This window comes from Megalops cyprinoides, chromosome 4 (assembly GCF_013368585.1).
Source record: "Megalops cyprinoides isolate fMegCyp1 chromosome 4, fMegCyp1.pri, whole genome shotgun sequence".
NCBI classification, from domain to species: domain Eukaryota; kingdom Metazoa; phylum Chordata; class Actinopteri; order Elopiformes; family Megalopidae; genus Megalops; species Megalops cyprinoides.
Window position 1 is genome coordinate 2,230,905 of NC_050586.1, and position 19,096 is coordinate 2,250,000.

Here is a 19,096-nt window from a genome sequence, read left to right on the forward strand (position 1 = left end):
CCTTTTTGGGTTAGGTGATGCTAAATTTTATATATATGTGTGTGTGTGTGTGTGTGTGTGTGTGTGTGTGTGTATACTTCTGTTGCTTCACATTAAATCATTGAAGTTACCAGGATAACACCATTGTAAGCATGATAAAATGTGTTTTATCACATACAGTAACTCCACGGTGAAGCTTCACTGCCTGTCAGTGTTTCAGGTGCTGAGCCTCTTAGCCTCAGGACTGCAGGTAGCTACTAACACACCTGGGTTCAGATCTCAGGTGGAGGCCGGCTTGCACTGCGTCTGTTCCTGTAGAGTGTATGCTGGGAATGACTGAGAGTCCAGCTGTGCTGTGGGCCACTGGAGCTGTGCTTCTGATCGCACCTGCAGTGTGCTTGCAGAAACGCCACACTGACTGTGTTTAATACGCCACAGCAAAGTTATCAGGCACCCCCGGGGCCCAAAGTCTCCACAGCTAGGAAGTGTGTGTGTGTGTGTGTGTGTGTGTATGTGTGTATGTGTGTGTGTGTGTGTGTGTGTGTATGTGTGTGTGTGTGTGTGTGTGTGTGTGAGTATGTGTGTGTGTGTGTGTGTGTGTATCACTGCTGACAGTGTGTATAGTGTGTGCCAGCAGCATGGAATCAATCCAGTGAGGGAGGAGGTCATATCCACGCACAGAAATGTGTGTCTTGCAGCCGCAGAACAAAGTCATGGAAGCATCAGAGGTAGAGTGACAGAGAAGATCGGAGTGACAGAGAGAGAGAGAAAGACATGCACGGCAAGGAATACCTGACAGCTTCCACCATTCACATTAATAAAACACAGCAGCAACACAACAGCGTGTCCTCTGAATCACCACTCCGGCAAGATTAACACATCCACACACGGACTAGAATCAGTTACGGGAGGGGTATCTGTATTAGTACATATGCATGCATGACTAAATGCAGGAAGCCTCTGCCTCTCATGCTACCCTGTGCTAGCACAGTTCCCCTCTGCTGAGATGACAGTCACAGTAGCACTGCTGAAACAGGATGTCCTGTATGCTCACACCAGACTGAGTAGCCTCAGGGGCAGTGAAACTACACCCTCACCCTGGGAGATCTGCCCTCGGCTGGGGCATTTAGGCACATTATTAAGGGAAGCAGTGGTTAGATGAGCAAGGGGAAGAGGGTGTCACGGTTTCTGTCACAGCACTTCTCCTTCCCCCCCCTCAGCAGAGAGAGCAGCTGGTGCTCCCAGCCTGGCCCCTCTGTCCTCCCCAGCCAGCGTCAGTTATTCCACCACGGAAAGGCACTTAACGAGCTCGCGGTAGCTGTCGGAGGGATGGCCTCCCACAATCCCACGATCCATCTCCCTTCAGCTGATTCCTCTGACACTGAGTGGAGAACGCTGTCTTTATGCGTCTCTCTCTCCCTCTCTCTCTCTTTCTCTCTCTCTCTCTCTCTCGCTCTCTCACTCTCTCTCTCTCCATTTCCTCAGCACTGACCTCGCACAGTGACGTTAGGGTCCCGTCTCCTCAGGGTGTCCTGGGTCTCTGGGTCTCGAGTATCAGCGCACCGATCCCTGCCGTTCACCACCCCTCCCTCTTCCTCCAGCCGCCTTTATATGGAGCGGACAGCTGGGGCAGCAATGCATTGTGGGAGGAGTGGAGCAGCAGAGGGAGGGGGGGGGGAAGGGGGGCTGTGACAGTCCGTGTTTGTTGCTGGGAGAGGAGCTCTCTTCCTGCACGTATGCCGTGCTGTTTAGCTTCCTATGCACACTCTTCAGGCAGTCTGGGATGAACCAAGATTAGAGGGGTGCCCAAAGGCACACAAGCCTGAGGGTTTTCAGTAAGGTAAATGCTGTGGCCCCTTTAAATTGGACTGAACCATTTGCTCTTCCCCCCTCTAGGGTTGTGGATCAACAGGAAAAAGGAGCATTGAGCTCTGTCTGGAGGAGCATACGGCATCTTAGCGTGGGTTAAGAACTGCTGAGTGCTGGAAGCTTATCTGTGTTAGCTGGGAGTTTCCCTGCTATGCCCACATGCGTGACAAAGCATGCAGCCTCTGTGCAGACAGGCAGAGGAATGTAAGAAATCCTGCAACAGCTGGATTTCTGTTTCATAAAAAGCTGCCTCACACTGGAAGCATGAGAGGACAGAGCAGCAGTGGCACACAGCGGTCAGAACACGGTCAAACCGTGGTCAGAGCATGGTGAAACACAGCGGTCAGAACACAATGAGACATTGTTCAGAATGTGGTGAGACTGAGGTCAGCTCACAGAGGGACAGCAGTCAGACCACATTGAAACATGAGAACAGAGTGAAGCAGTGGTTGAACAAGCTCAAGCATAGTCAGAGTTTAGGGGGAACAGTGCTCAGAGCACGATCACGGTCACAGCACGGATTTGGTCGTCCCCAGGTGCGTGCCTTACCTCTCCCCTGGAACCCGCAGATTCCGGCTCTTCAACATCCTCAGACAGCTGCTCAGGGTCAGAGTACCCTACAACACAAGCGCACGAGGCTGTCAGCACTCTGCTGTCTGCGGAGGGACCGGCCAGCAGGCAGCCCTGACACCTGCTGAGCCTGAGCATTAGCTGCAGTACCTGCTCTCCCTTCCACAGTAACACCACCTGCATCCCTCACCATAGTAACAGAAACACCACCTGCATCCCTCACCATAGTAACAGAAACAGAAACACCACCTGCATCCCTCACCATAGTAACAGAAACAGCACCTCCATCCCTCACCATAGTAACAGAATCATAGTAAAAGCATCTCCATCCCCTACACACTGCACCAGTAATAATAATAAAAATGAGTTTATGTTTGCTTTGCCAACACAAAGTTACCTGATTATTATTATTGCTATTGTCATTATTATTTGACAGACACTCTTATTTGGTGTAACCTACAAGCCTGGTATGGCATGATACATTCCGTATGTCACAGGAGAAACAGAACACAGAATTAGAGGAACTAATGGCTTCACACTGGAGTGAACTAACACAGTGTTGGTCTGAAAAAGCAGCACTGCCTTAAAGCAGGGTGCCAAATGATGGCCAAGAAGAGCCGAGAATGCATGCAAACTTGCCATGTTGTAAATGTCAGCTTGCATCCAGACTCTGGGTGGCTCTCAGGTATTTCAAAGTGCTTCATTTCTATTCATGAGAAATATCATACGTGATAAAACATGATAGGAAGCCGAGAAACAGCATCTATTACAGAAACAACCCTAAGCTGTTCTTGCTGGTTTTGCAGGCTTAACAAGCCTGCCAGTTTAGATAAGCATCACCCATTAACAGGCAATTCATTTTCGCTTGTATGTAGTACAGTTGTGTAATCCTTGGGTGCTGTGACAGTGTTGGCTGATGCACTCCATATAAAACATAAAGAGAGTGAAAACGTTTGGAAAAAAAATCTAATAAATTATTAAAAAACACAACAATCAGAGGCAGCCCTGAACACAGCCACAGCAAGCCAACACAAAAAGGTACGACTCTGTTCTCCACCCACACACCTGTGTTTACTGAGCCTCCACCCACACACCTGTGTTTACTGAGCCTTCAGTTCAGTAGGTGTAGCTTATAAGCCATTAGCTGGGTACCTGGCACAGACAATTACATTTACACAGAAAAGTGCAATTAACCAGGCTGAAGTTTAACTGATTAAGCTGATGTGTTATTTGTTGATATGGCAAACTGAAATTAAAGACAACTGAGGATCCTCTAACATGCATGCAATTTTTTTTTTTTGGAGGCGGGTGAAGGCTCTATTTCACACGAACTTCACATAAAATCAATTTAGTATAGATGGAGCACAAAGGTTTTAAATGTTTTCAGACTCATATCCTATCTGTATTAAAATTAAAAATCATTTAATGTGACCTGCACAAATGAACTTTAATCCTACAACGTTAAACACAATTAGATAAAAAGGGGCACGCAGCGGAGGAGAGATCCTTCCTAAAATTGGAAAGCTCGTTATTCATGAGAAACAGTCAAAAATGGGTTCTGGCCCATTATTTGTGCAAAAGGTGAAGGTAGGTTATCTCTCTCTCATATTTCTCTGTCACTGGCAGCACAAACTCAATGTTGCCCTCTGGTGGCCAGGAATATTTCTTCTCACAGCATGGAAAGGGTAGATCAATTTCTTCAGACTTCAGAAACTCGGGGTTCAAGTCTTAAACATGTGATACTGCATTATACAATGTAAGTGATGCTGATACACAGATGAGGTGTGTAATGCACATGATATTAAGGGTACACATCCCATAACTCTCTCCCTCTGATAGGAGCTTCATCTAATGTCTTCCTCTCATGAACGTGCAGACTTTATAAGGACCCTGTTATTCTAAGGATGAAGGAGAGCCGAGGTTTCCTTCCATGTCATGCTTTGCCACTGCATAGACATTATTTGCCTTTCAAATAATCAGATCCATGTACAGGATCCATACCCTAAGCACTATGTCCCTCTAAGGACTAAGATACTAGTTTTTAGCTTAGACCTTTTTTGTAACAATTCAAACAACCAAACTCTGTTGATGCAATTGACAATCTATTATCATTGCTAATGAATCATCAGTACGTTTAATGAAAAGGAAATGGAATGTGACTAATATTGTTTTAATGAATGTCTTACTGAGTGACAAAGACATTTGCGATGTATTCTGGTGATGTTCACTGATTCTATCTTCTGTAATCATATGGAATTCTTAGGTATGCTGTCACACTGCTGTGGCGTGAGTTAAATCCTGTGAGAGAAAGGCAGTTTCAGCACCAGGCTTTCTCTGGCATCCCCTGTAACGCCTCTCAGCCTGATGAGGAGCCTCCCATTGAGGACGGTGAAATCAGACACTTGGAGCACTTACAGAGTCTGATACATGCTCCCCAAGCTGTTTGTTCTTTGTTTTTCCATGCCACCTGGTAACATACTGTAGCCCTGCACTGATTCTGGTTCATTGTCAAGGACAAGGCTGATATCTACCATTTTTGTTCATTAGTTCTTGTATTATTTTAAGATCACACAGGACTGTTAGGCAGTGGACGATATTAGATGTTTAAATTGCATGTGGATTCTCTTGGAGGCTTTGGGAGCAGAATTTATGGGGGCTGCGCATGAGCCCTTTCCTTACCCTCTGCCTGCAGTCCTTTGGGGAACAGCCTCTCATTCACCACGGCGCTGATATCGGCGAATATGTCATCCTCTTCTCGATCAGCATCAATCTAGACAGACACCAGAGGGCAGTGTTAAGCATGCTATACCTCTCCCCACCACAGGGGACACTCTGGAGCCACAACTGAGGCCACAGAGGGAGAGCTGGGAGAAAGAGCTCAAACTCCAACAGAAAGCTGGTGCTAATATGTAATAATGATAGTTAATGTAGAGGTAATGGTGTATGCTGAATTATTTGTTTATGCAAAAATACAAGAGAGGGGCATCTGCCATTATGTTAATGCGTTGGTGGAGGTTTTGGAGATGAATGGCACTAATCCCCAAACTTAATTAACCAATAGAGACAGTCCGTGTTTGTGAGGCTGCGCCATTGTCTGTTCACTTACTAGAGATGAGCGTTGCCCTGGCAACAAACTTCAAAGCTGGAGAGTGGGTTTCTATTGAATGTAGAAATTCTATTCTCATGGGCAGAACTGTTTTTGAGCATGGCATTGAAGAGGTATGCAACTCAAATTGATGACCGAGCAAACAATAACTGCACTGAATCGAATGAGTTCACCACAACACCTTTTCAAAATCCATTCTTTTTATGCTCATCACCCTAAAACCAAACTTAAGGTAATCTGCAAATTGCAAATTTCAACCAGCTTCTCCTCGAACAGCATCTATTTAATTTGCAATGGAATCAATATTCTGACAAACACTTGAGCAAGATTTTAAGAGTGAGACAAGGAGGGTTACCCTGACGATAAGAGCCCTCTCCTGGTAGTACTTGGCAATCAAGCTGATGTTCTGCTTAAAGGTCTCCAATCGCCTCTCGATGGCGTGGGCGTTGTCGTCAGGGCGACCCTGTTGGGCAGCCCTCTTCTCCAACCGCTGTCGGAGCTGCTGATTGGAACAGGCAAGCAGCACCACAAGGTCTGGCGAGCCAATCTGGAGGTAGGAGGGTGGTCACATGGGTTAGGTAAGGAAAAGGCTTTTTTTCCAACAGGGTTTTGTATGTCTCTGTTCACTGTAATAAAAGGAACTGGCAATAAGGCTGAGTGGAAGAGAAGGGTCAGGCTCATGGATAGCAGGGCTCAGTTCAGAAGACCCAATCATGAGAGAATGAGATGTAATTTAAAAACACAGCGGGTGAATGTACTGCGTTCCTGGTGAGATGTTTGGAGCATGAAAGGCGGTGATTTGCCCTGTCTTCGCTCACCTGTTCCTCGAAGGTGAAAGCCTGGGAAATCTCCCGAGGGAACCCATCCACAACAAAGCCCCTGGCATCCTGCTTCTTTATGAACTGGTGCTTCAGCTCCTCAATGGTGGTCTCCTGAAAGATGGGGGCACAGAGCCCAGATGATTGGATAGCACAGCACATAGACGACAGCTGATTGGACAACACAGGACACAGAAAGCAGCTGATTGGATAGCACAGGACACAGACAGCAGTTGATTGGACAGCAGGAGACACAGATGACACCTCATTGGATAGGAGGAAGCTCATTTGATGAAACATGGCTCTAGGCATGAATGATACGTGTACCATGGCCTTCATCTAAGCCATCTAAGCCATCATACTGCAGCTGTGAGCTCAACAAGCAAAACGTTTCACCCAAAAGGAGTGATGGGAAGTGAAGTCCAGAGCTGGTGTCATCGTACTCCAAACCACAACCGTATGTACTGCCACAGTGCCACACTGGCAAAACAGTGCTCAGGGTTTAGCTGTTGAACTCGCTCCTGGTGTGATGTGTCACCCCCACACTTAGAAAGGGGATTTTGCCAACAATGACAAAAAGCACTCAAACACCCCTTTCTCCCCAGAGCATGGACCATAAACTAATGAGCAATCTAAAGCAGGGAAGAGAGGCCTTCTGCTTGCCCACACACATCAGCTTAGATCAGGCACTGCTCAAATATACTGATCGCTATGTCATATGGCTGCTCATCTAATTATCCACTATGAGCCCATCCATGTGATATGAAGATCAGTGGATCTGTGCAGGTGCCTCCGGGGGGGTGGGGGGGGGGGGGTGGGGGAGGGTCCATGCCTGTGGAGCGAGCTCCCCGTTGGCGATGATCTGAGCGATGAGCTCCCACTTCCTGTCACTGGGGGCATGGTGCAGCAGCTGGTTCCTCAGGATCTCCCCCACCGACACGCACTCGTAATTGTAGTAGCTCGCCATCTTGGCAGTCTGTGTCCCCTTCCCGCTGCCGGGACCCCCTGTGGGGCGAGAGAGGAGAGGGGGGTCAGCTAATGGCCCGTGGGCAGCTATTTGGCCCCATGTGAACATAACTGCACTATTTAAGTCAATGATGCTTTTACAGATAATTGCCAGGCACTATGAGAGTGGCGCTATGAAGCAATTTAATGTTTCTGTTATGGATCACGGTTTGGCATCCTGTCAGCATGATATGATATGAGGTCATTTTGCTTTTGCAGATCATTGTTAGACTCCACATTCCATTTCACATGATGTCAGTATGTTGCACTGAAGCATAATTGTTAGGCACAGGCTTTTTCTGATGGCCTTTTAGCTTTTTTTCTCCATTTAGTGTGATTTACATTTACTGCCCTGTACCTGTTACTGTATAGCTTTTAGTGCTCCTGTGATACGCATCTAATGTGCCATGCTATATAAGCTGTGTAAAAGCTAAGTAAAAGCAAAAGCATTTCCTATGTGAATACATATTTCCTGAAGCACTTCCTGTGTGAGTACATATTTCCTGAAGCACTACCTGTGTATGAATATGTATTTCCAAAAGCACTTCCTGTGTAATATATGTATTCTGGGATTGGCTCTTACCGATGACAAAGATGATGTGTGGGCGGGGCTTGGAGGGGTCAAAGACGTCGTACTCCTGGATCAGGCCAGAGGTCTCGGTCATGTCCGAGTCGCTTTCAATGGAGAACTGGGCCTGGATCGGTGGGAGGCGTTCATACCGACGGTACGGACCCGAACCCGGTCCTGGACCCGACTCTGTGAGGCAGAACACAGGACAGTGAAGACAGTCTCAGCCCAAACCTCCCTGACCCGATTCTGTGAGAGGGGGACAGGGGACAGTCGCGAAGAAGACCCAACCCAAACCTCCTGTCCTCTTCTCAAGTAAGCTCCGGCCTGATGCCACAGCTCTGTGTGGGAGGGGAGGGTTTTTCTGCCATCAGAGAGTCCCGCTGGATAACAACAGGCTCCTTCATTCATTGTTCCGGTGCTTGTGATGATTTGAGGCCGTGTATACGCGGCTGCCTCGTGATTCACTCGCCTCCTTTATGCGAGCCTGTTACACAAGCACTGATGTGCCATCAGCATCGCAGAGGAGCAGCTGGGATTCAAGCCTCCGCGGTCAACCCTGGTTTTCTGATTCATACTGCACTCTGATCTCCATGCGCATCACTTCCTGTGACAGCATCATTAGGAACATTTACCCGTTTGTCAGATGCCCGTAACCAAGGGCGACTCGCAGAGCTCAAGAAGTTACGGACAAGAAAACAAACAGCAAGTAAGCCAGTGCAGTGCATCCCGCAGCACGCAACTGCCTGAAAGGAAAGATGAATCCATCTTCAAATAAACTACAAAGGCCTAATTATTACTCTGATGTACATCATGCTTGTTACAAAAAATTTCAGAGAGACATAACTGAGGGATTAGATCAAAATAGCCCGTTAAAGCAGCTCCGAGACATAGGAACACCAGAGTAATGTGTATGCTTCACAAATATCCTTCAATCACCATCAAAGAAAGACATGGAGTAAGAGGGGAATTAAGCTTGTGGAAGGATGTCAGGACTGAAATGTGATGTGGTGTCACGTGCTGCTGGGATCTTCGGGGCCGTCCTTTAGGGACGGAGCGGCAGACTGACTCACCTGACCTAAAGGCGGGCTTCTTTCCCTGTCCCGTGGTGATGGGGGGCAGCGATCGCCGGTCGGGAGTGATGAACGTGTCCCAGGACACGCGTTCGGGGCCCCCCAGTTCCCTTGCTTTCTGCAGGCAGCTCTCCAGGAACAGGAGGGGGTCCTCCGGCCGGTGGTACATCAGGCCGGTCAGCATGCTCTGTCAGGGAGGAAGCGATGTCACCAAGCTCACTTAGACAGGTAGCGGTGTCGGCAACCTCTCTGTCAGTGAGGAAGTGATGTCAGCCTGCTCTGTCAGGGTGGTGGTCAAAGATTCTCAATAGTGAAAAACTATCATACTCTATATGCTATTTTTAAATTCCACCCAAAAATTCCCTTGGAGCTCCTTAATAGCTAAAACATCCAACTCCCATTGTAACTCCTTAGCTAAGCCACACGGGCATGCAGGGAGTATGGTCTCCCTGATCGGCTATCTGGGGTCAGAGTTAGTGGTCAATGTGGTCATTGTTGTGAAAGGGCATGGGTAAGGTAACTCACCTGACCTGGGAAAACTCACTTATCATTGACTTACAGAATATGGCCAGCATAATAATGTGATCTTGGAAAAAAACAGACCCAACGCTTACTGTGAAACAGCTAATCACTCAGGCTGTTTTACATTAAGCTTTTAGCATCCCTGTTTTACACTCATAAACCTGTAGTTGCTGTGTGTGAGATTTAAAATAGAGGTAGGATAACCCGGGCCTTTGCCAAACGCGTAAATCCAACCTCAGGATGCGATGCGGTTGGTAAAGGAAAGCAAACGCAGATCCCATTTCTGAACCGCGAGTGAAAAAGGAAATCCTGACTTCGGTTTCTGAGTGGGTGTGTGGGAAACTGAGACACACCTGCCACAGGTCCCGGAAGACCGGGCCGTGAAAGAGAAGAGGGGTGAGCCGCAAATGAGGGGACAAGAGCACCCTGAAACCAGACACATGTGGGAAAAGCCACTACCTACACAAACAAGCAAGGGACTGTAGGCCCTCTGAGCAGGAGCTTCACTGAGGAAACCCGAGATGCTGTAATGCTAGCAAATGCATTTAGTATCTTACTGTGATTATGGGGGCGCATGAGCTGTAAGATGACTCTGCTGAATTCTCCAAACGTAGAGCTGCAGGCAAGACAACAGTCTCCACATTCTTCAGGCAGACTGAATGTTAAGAGCCCTTTCTCCCCTTTCTCTCTCTCCCTCTTCTTAACAGCAAATAAGAGCGTGCACAGAGGCACACTAGCAGACTCCATGAAAGTGCTGACAAGTGTCTGAAAAACACGCTTAATCCCCTTTTACAAAGAGATGACCGAGTGAGAGTACTTGAGCTTATACATGAGAATAATGCTATCTCTCATTTGTTTAAAGGTTAAATCCATGTTACAGGAAGTAAAAGGAAACATCAGTCAAGCCTGTTAGAAATATGAACTAAAAAAAGCAGAGCTTTGCAGAGAGACTGACCTGGAACACCTGATTGGTCAGTTCAGAGGGGGTGTGACTTCATAATAGGGGAACTCTTCCTCCCTGGATGACATCCTTCCTTCTTTACAGCTGTAAGATGATTTATGTTTTACCGTGTCCTTGTAATCAGAGCACACATTTGGTCCGCATTGTTCTGTTCTGTTAGTATGAAGAGCTTGGCTTCCTGAAATCTAGTGCACTGGCCAAGGGTGGCAACGAACAGTTTGTCAACCTCACTCTGGCCTTGCATTCTTCAGGAAAAAACAGGGGATCCTCTCTGACAGACCCATCCTTTACTGTGCTATTGAATCAGTGACAGTCCAGAGTCTGCGCTGTTGCCACCTCATTTTTCACTCAGAAACAGAAGCTCCTGCACACCGTCACACCCTAAACGCAGTTGTTCCGCACGGCCCTGACATCCACAGACGCTCTCCCTCACAATCCTGTTCCATCTGATCCCTTCCTGGTGCCATGCAAAACACCAACACACAGCCACTCGCATGGAGATTCTCCCAGCGTCCTCTCCGGTGGACTGAGGCACCAATGGAGAGCCAGTTATCTGGAAGACTGTTTACGGGCTGAGAAAGACAGTCCTGTAAGATTAAAGAAAATGCAAGTGCTCTCTCAGGGTCTTCGTGCACCTGACTGAGGCTAGCAGGGATGCTCTGCACAGTGTCGCAAGGAGGGGAAACTCTGGTAATCAGCTCACTCCAGCCCACATTTCATTCATGCTCAGTAAAGTGAGAGACTAATGTGTTTTAGCCTCAGCTGCCATTAGCCTTTCAGCTCCTACAATAGCAGGCTTATTCTATTCCCCCACTCAGTCCTGACACAATGGGTAATTAGCACAGGCCACAATGAAAAATTCACACAAAACACGACCAACAATTTACAGATACAGTATCAATGGACATTGTTCCGCGTGAACGTTCCTTTCAGTGAGATGTAAATGAAATTACAATTGTAGAAATTAGTGTGACAATATTATGTGTCCTTTCAAGCATTCTTCTTTCATTTTTAATAAGACAACATTTTGTCTCCAAATTATAGTTAATTACATATACCTACAGAAAATCCTTACATGCATTATATGTGCAAATAGTTTCATGTTTATACACGTGCCCATCTACATATGTAGCGTCCTGACCAACTTTTTTCATTCTATATACTTGAACCTGCATGTCACTATCAACAGATCTCAAGCATTCCTAACATTTCCCTGAAGCATCTATCCATCATACCAGAATGAGTTTATTAACCTTTATAATCCATATCATTTCAGTCAAACCCAACCTGAGGCCCATAAATGATTCATATCATTCTAATTATGATAAATGATGAATAGATGAATATGTGCACACCTGTTCCAGATCAGTCACGTGTTAGGTTAGACTTATTCTATGCTCTCCTAGAAAAACTCATAAATAAAGCTCATTTTTGCTTACTGTCACTAGGGACCAAGGGGACATTTTCCATTTTTTCCCTCACTTAAGTATGAGAGATACTGAAGAAGTGATTTTTCCCTCACTTAAGCAGGAGGGATACTGAAGCAGTGATTTTTCCCTTCAGGAGTAAATCTTCTAAATGATGTCCGTACCTGTCAGGCATTGTACACAGACGCATAGCAATAATTCATGCGATCCAGCTGCAAGACTCACACGTGTCAGCAGGGGGCAGTAGTAGGGTGAAACACTCTGCCTCACTCCCTGTACTGACAAACAGTTATGTCTCCGCCCCCTCTTTCTGGTTCATTTCCTGATTTCTGATTGCCTGTAATTATGACTTTGGAATGCAGTTTGCTTGTAAGATAAGACAAAATTTAAATGAAAGTTTAACGGAAAATCATGAGAATCATGAAAAAATTAAAACGTATAATGACATGAATGACAATAATAATAATTACTGAACTAATTTTACTTTTTATTTCTAATTGTTTTTGAAATATTTGCCATATTATTACTAATATATCTTAGTAATAATAACCAATATATATATAACTACTATATATTGTTGAGTCATGTAAACAAGGAACACAATCTGAGACTGTCAGTAATAGAGGTTAAGAGAAATAATGAGAGACAGAGAGAGAGAAAGATGAGGCAACAGAGGGAGAGACAGAGAAAATTGCAGATTACATTTCTATTCACTGCATACGCCTGTATATTCACATGCTCAAGGCCACTCAGAGATGGGCAGCAGAAAAAAGAGAATTAGAAAAAAAAATGGCCTCTCTCCTCTCCTTCACTCCAATACACCTCCTCTTGTAATGCAAATCCAGCGAGAAGCGGTGAGTTGAATTTACATGTGAATTCCCAGGACAGGAAACACTTCCATTTCAGTACACACTCAAAAACAAAGCAAACCCCAGACAGCTGTGGTTGGTGTGGAGGAAATGAGCAGTCAGACAGACTGTGCTCTCAGTGAGGCCCATCCAGTTCATCTTTCCACTGAGTAACCTTTCACCTTTCACCTTTCACCTCCAGTGTCAGCACACGGTGAAACGAGCAGGACTGCATGTTTCACTGACCCTTTCCTTCCCTGATATCACATTAAAAAAACATCATTCGACTTCTCTGCTTCAACCTTCTGTAACCATGGAAAACAGTCTCTGTTTCCTTGTATATCCAGTGACATACATTATATAAAATTAATTGACAAAGCTGTTAAAACTAAAACACAATGCACAAATAACAAACAGCAATTAAATCTATTTGCCTAGATGCTCCAGGACTCACCAACACAGTGTCAGTAAATGTTAATTCTCTTGAGTTTACATGCATTGACATATGAATAACAAGCAGCTAAATAATGAACTACTAAACACAACCTGCTCCCAAACATTAACTGCCGAAATCCAAACTGAGACGTCCATTACATTGTTCCAGATGCAGAAAGTGTTGAGCTACATCAAAGTGATCTGGGTCAGAGAACGAGAAAACTGAATTAACAGAAACAAGGGCACAAGAAAGCAAATGAACTGGGGTGAGTGGAAGATACTTAATGCGGAAATCACTTACATGCCTAATTGACTTTATTCATGGTCGGAGTCGACTTAACAGCAGGGTGCAGTGAACAGCAGTATGGCTTAGTGGTAAAGAGCAGGGTTCATAACCCAAAAGGTTGCCTGTTCAATTCATTTGGACCCTTGAGTAAGGAACTTAGCCAAATATCATTTCAATAAATATGTGTGAACTTTGTAAGCTGTTCTGAATAAGGGCATCTGCTAAGTATGTAAAAAAATGAGCACAGGAAGAATTGACAACACAGGACTGAATGAAGCAGGGCTGCCGTTTGAGTCCAGCATTGCTCAATAGTTCCATCAGTGAATTAACAGTGCTGAAACCCCCCAGGCACACTACATGACACGGAAATTCCTGCTCCATGCAGATGACCTGGTTCTGCTCTCTCCTGCAGATATCGATCACAGGGCTCCACTGGAGCAATACTGTCAGTCCTGGGCCCTGGCAGCAAACTTGAAAAAAGTCAAAAAGATGCCAGGAAAACAGGCTCCATGTTAGGCAACACCATCTGCAGTACATACCCTGTATTTGCCTTGATCTGACAATCCACACATGCAAGGGCTTTAACATGGCATCAAAAGAAGACAGCTTGCACAGACGTGTATGCCATAAAGAGAAAGCAGGGACCTCGAGGATAGATAGCCACATCATTTCTTCTAAGCCCTGTTATGTGACAGCCTCTGTGGGAAGCATGATTAAATGACTGTATCACTCTCAATCAGGCTGTCTGCCGGCAGGGACTTCTACATGCTGGGGTGATCAAACCGCTTCCTTAAACCCAGTCTACACAAACACAGCGGACTCCTCACTCTTTATCAGTGCCCTCTCAACAGAAGGATACAGAATGCAGGAAAGCCAACAAACACCACCTGTCTTTTCAGACCTTATCTGTCCTTATCTTTGACCTGCATATATCGTACATATGGAGTAGCACTGAGGGGTTTAATATGGGTGGAAATGAACTAAAAATCACTCTAATCTCATTGTTAACTAGGAAGAATAACCTGGACATTCCCACCCTCAGAATCAACACCTATATAAATCACAGTTCTCTTATTCTGACAGTACACAGGGAGAAGACAGTTCTGTGCATTCCGACAGGATGCCACTTTCCTCCGGAATGATGTTTTGACTGGTATGGAATGCTGGGTAATCTCAGTGATTTCAGTGCAGGGGGGCAAACTGCTCAACAGAGATCGGGAGATGATGCGCATCAGACCCACAGCAAGCGGTATGATCGTCTCATTCACGGGTCGCCAACACAGGACCCAACATGCACAGCACTGGAATCAGGACCACACAGTCAACGGGTTTAACATCCCCGGTGGGACCCTGCCACTGTACCCCAGGCTAATGCACTTCAACAGCTCCACCGCACATCTAGAGCAACATGCAGGGTACAGAATGTGTAAAACAGACAGCTGTGTGCACCACCCAGGGTCTGGCAGGGACATTAATCACGTGAAGTGCAATGCTGCGTTTGCCTAAGCTGGGTGAGGGACGTCCGGTACCTCGGGAGGATCCTAGAGAGCAGACACCTGAGGTGTCTCCCGCCTGGCAGCGGTTCACACACGTCTCTCTCCAGTACGGGCAGGACGGAGGAATGCACATAGCACGCCGCTGCTGTGTCATTAATCCAGCCCAACGAGCAGCCAGCGAGCAGCATCTGCACAACATGACATTTCAGTCTCGCCCGAACACGCCGGCCGCGCCGAGCGGAGCTGATGCAGAGAGCTGTATTCAGCGCTCACGCTGTGGCCAGGCACGAGCAATCAAACCGGACTGCAACGAACAGAGCTGGTGCAGAAGGTCAGACTGAATCCAGTTTGACCTTCTGGTGGAAACACCACGCAAAGCAAATACACGTTACATTGCAGGTGGTAGCAATCTGAGACAGGATTATTTTATGGTAGTAAAATACGTAGTCTGTGCAATTTATGAAAAGGGCTTGTGTGTAGTTATTGACACAGATCTATATGGATCAAGGCATTGTGCAGAAGTAGAACAAAAGGTGAATAAGGTGCTGGGATATGCAGCAAAATCTACTGAGTGCAAATCAAAGGTTGAATTAACGTTAGGCAATGCCTTTGTCCAGACACAGTTAAAGTAGAATGTCCTGTTCTGTGATTCTCACCACAAGGTGATTAGGATACAGAAGCTCCTCAACAAGTCATGGAAAATGTGGAAAGTCCACTGGTGACGTCCCTCAGACTTTTCCATCTTCATATTTCCTCGGTCTGTCTCTCCCTGCTCTGCTGTATCTTGCTGCCACAGCTCTGTCACATGTCCATTTGCTTCCTCTACCAACAGCTCCAGTTCGTGTGGATCAAATTTCATTTTTCACTCATGCGTATCCCCTGAGACGCAGAAGTCCTAGACACAAAAACCCTAAAGCATGTTCAAGCCCAGACATGACATGGCGTTAGACATATTTTACACCACAGGCAAAATGACAAACTTAGCTGGGTTAAACAGGCTGTTCTTAAATGATTCCAGACAATCTTAGTCACCGGTGAAACATTCCCATCTTTAAGGTAGTGATCGGTCTGACTTAATATCAGCTCAGCAAGCACCTCAATTATTTTAATTTATGTTCCACTTTTTTGTTTTTTTTTTTGTTTTTTATTTTGGCTGCACCCGGACTTGGTTGATTAGGCAGTTAACAATTATTATTATTATTAGCAGTAGAAGTAATAGTATTTTTACATTTTCTTCCTCTTTAGGAAAAATGGTTGATTAGGATTGTAATAATAATAACAATAATTATTATTAGTAGTAGTAATAGTAGTAGAAGCATATTAAGGTGAGGAGGACTATTGTAAATAACAGTTCCTTAAATGAACAATCACATATCCATTGAAAATCAATGTAACTTGATCAAGCCCTCCTCTCATCTTCTGTAGGGGGTTCAAACAGAGGGAGTGATGTCCCATTCTGGAGGTCACACACTCACAGCAAACAGAAGCCTTGCGTTAGGAGGCTCCTGGAAGACCCCTGAATGGCGCGGTCATTCGTTCTGAGGACACATGTGACATGAGGAAGTAGTTTCATCCTGCTGTTGAACACAATAACTCTCTGTGAAGCCTGACTTTTGAAAGGGCTGAGTGAATGCCAGCTGACCCACATCGTGTTTACGGTTTAGTTTCAGCTTTCATCCTGAGCAGATTTGCTGCGCTGTTCTGAAGTAATCTGACAGTCAGCAGATTCAGGGGACTGATAGACACTCAGAGAGGAGCACAGATTCACTCAGGCGTTTGCGTCTTGAGTGAATTACCTCCTTTCATATACAACACGTTAGCATTTAATAAACTTGAATATGGAGTTATAATAATAACATTATTATTATTATGATGATGATTATTATTATTATTAATTTTACACCCCTCTACCCGTTTCATTCTTTTATGCGGACTGAATGGTGCGGAGCCCTATGAACGCCAGCGGTGAGCAGAGAGGTTGCTTGAACCCCTTCTGTCATGGAGAGGATTCTCAGCTCCCCTGTATGATTGCAGCACTTAAGTCTTGCATTCTGTGTGCGCTGTGAGAGCATTACAGCACTGGTGTGTGCGCTATGAGAGCGTTACAGCGCTGATGTGTGCGCTATGAGAGCGTTACAGCGCCGGTGTGTGCTCTGTGAGAGCATTACAGCGCTGATGTGTGCTCTGTGAGAGCATTACAGCGCTGATGTGTGCGCTATGACAGCATTACAGGGATGATGTGTGCGGTGTGAGAGCATTACAGGGATGATGTGTGCGCTGTGAGAGCATTACAGCGCTGATGTATGCGCTGTGAGAGCATTACAGGGCTGATGTGTGCGCTGTGAGAGTGTTACAGCGCCGGTGTGTGCGCTGTGAGAGCGTTACATGGCTGATGTGTGCGGTGTGAGAGCATTACAGGGCTGATGTATGTGCTGTGAGAGTGTTACAGCGCCGGTGTGTGCGCTGTGAGAGCGTTACAGGGCTGATGTGTGCGGTGTGAGAGCATTACAGGGCTGATGTATGTGCTGTGAGAGTGTTACAGCGCCGGTGTGTGCGCTGTGAGAGCGTTACAGGGCTGATGTGTGCGGTGTGAGAGCATTACAGGGCTGATGTATGTGCTGTGAGAGTGTTACAGCGCTGATGTGTGCGCTATGAGAGCGTTACAGCGCCGGTGTGTGTGCTGTGAGAGTGTTACAGGGCTGATGTGTGCGCTGTGAGAGCATTACAGCGCTGATGTGTGCGCTATGACAGCGTTACAGGGCTGATGTGTGCTCTGTGAGAGCATTACAGGGCTGATGTGTGCTCTGTGAGAGCATTACAGGGCTGATGTGTGCTCTGTGAGAGCATTACAGGGCTGATGTGTGCTCTGTGAGAGCATTACAGGGCTGATGTATGTGTTGTGAGAGCGTTACAGCGCCGGTGTGTGCGCTGTGAGAGCGTTACAGGGCTGATGTATGCACTGTGAGAGCGTTACAGCGCCGGTGTGTGCGCTGTGAGAGCGTTACAGGGCTGATGTATGCACTGACACTGGCCGCTGTTGACGTTTTGATTATGGTGCACTTAGTCTGTATTGTCAGCATGGCAGCAGTAATTGTGGCACCGGGTGACACACTGACACATGTCTGAATGTCGCCTGATGTTTCCGGCAGGTACTTTTGTTCATGAGGTCTTATTATAAGCCCTCTGGCACCTTTGCCTTGCAAGTCTCTGTGGATGAGAGCGTCTGCAGAATGAATAAATATTAATGTAAATCTGAGAGTATGGCCTTGAGACGAGGATATCTTGTATGATTCTGTTATCTGAAACCATTGCGGGACTCCAGATTTTCTAATGGATATAATAATGGCTTGAAATTGTTTTCTTTTAGGAAAGGGGTGATCACAGGTCTGTGTTAATAGTGAATATTTATGAGAAAGGTTGCAGTAACCAAGACACTTTGACAATCCACATGTTAAGTGGGTGAATGCTAGTATTATTTATTATTGCGCATTGTACAAATGGTCCCAATAACACCCCCCCCCCCCCCGCCCCAAAAGAAAAAAAGATGCAAAAACACAATTACATCGAATTAAACATCAGCAGTGCCAGTACACCAGAAGCATGAACACATTCTACATCCGCTAACCTGTGGGCTCAGTGGAAATCTGACAACATACAGTATCTTAATTTGTCTTGTGTTGGCGTTGTTCAACTCAAAGCAACTATATGCAACGTACTGAACCAATGGGCACATAAAGTGCTTCGTAACTGATCCACCTGAGCGATGATATTGATCATTTGATTGATGATATTATTATTATTTGTTCATTGATTAAGTTGTCTATATTAGAGATGACTACATAGTTCTACATATGATTTCTGCTGTCAGGGATTAAATCTGACTTCAAATATTTTTGTTCAGTTTAAAGAGGTGGTTCTTCTAATATTTTAATTTGTTTGCCCTCCTGTAGATCTATCAGTACTGTCCATCTCACCCTTGCTAGGATGGGTCTGTTCCGCTAGGATGTGTCTGCATATCCAGGCCTCCTTTATAGGTTTTCCCTCGTATCTCAGTGGGTGTGTCTCAAGGTTCAGGTACGGGTCCTTGTTTTCACTCAACAAAAGATCCACTTTTAGTCCTCATGATTTCAAAC

At 45.8% G+C, this 19,096-nt stretch overlaps 1 protein-coding gene across 1 annotated transcript in view; it reads right to left on the minus strand.

Annotated features, from left to right (window-relative positions):
• ak5l (adenylate kinase 5, like) overlaps window positions 1–19,096 on the minus strand; it is a 38,858-nt gene that overhangs the window by 8,462 nt on the left and 11,300 nt on the right. The window contains exons 2-9 of the mRNA XM_036526123.1: window positions 8,989–9,175; window positions 7,931–8,104; window positions 7,175–7,347; window positions 6,343–6,456; window positions 5,880–6,071; window positions 5,098–5,188; window positions 2,367–2,465; window positions 1,472–1,497 (exon numbers count right to left, since the gene is read on the minus strand). Coding sequence (XP_036382016.1) covers window positions 1,472–1,497; window positions 2,367–2,465; window positions 5,098–5,188; window positions 5,880–6,071; window positions 6,343–6,456; window positions 7,175–7,347; window positions 7,931–8,104; window positions 8,989–9,175 — 1,056 coding nt within the window. The remainder of the gene's footprint in view (window positions 1–1,471; window positions 1,498–2,366; window positions 2,466–5,097; window positions 5,189–5,879; window positions 6,072–6,342; window positions 6,457–7,174; window positions 7,348–7,930; window positions 8,105–8,988; window positions 9,176–19,096) is intronic.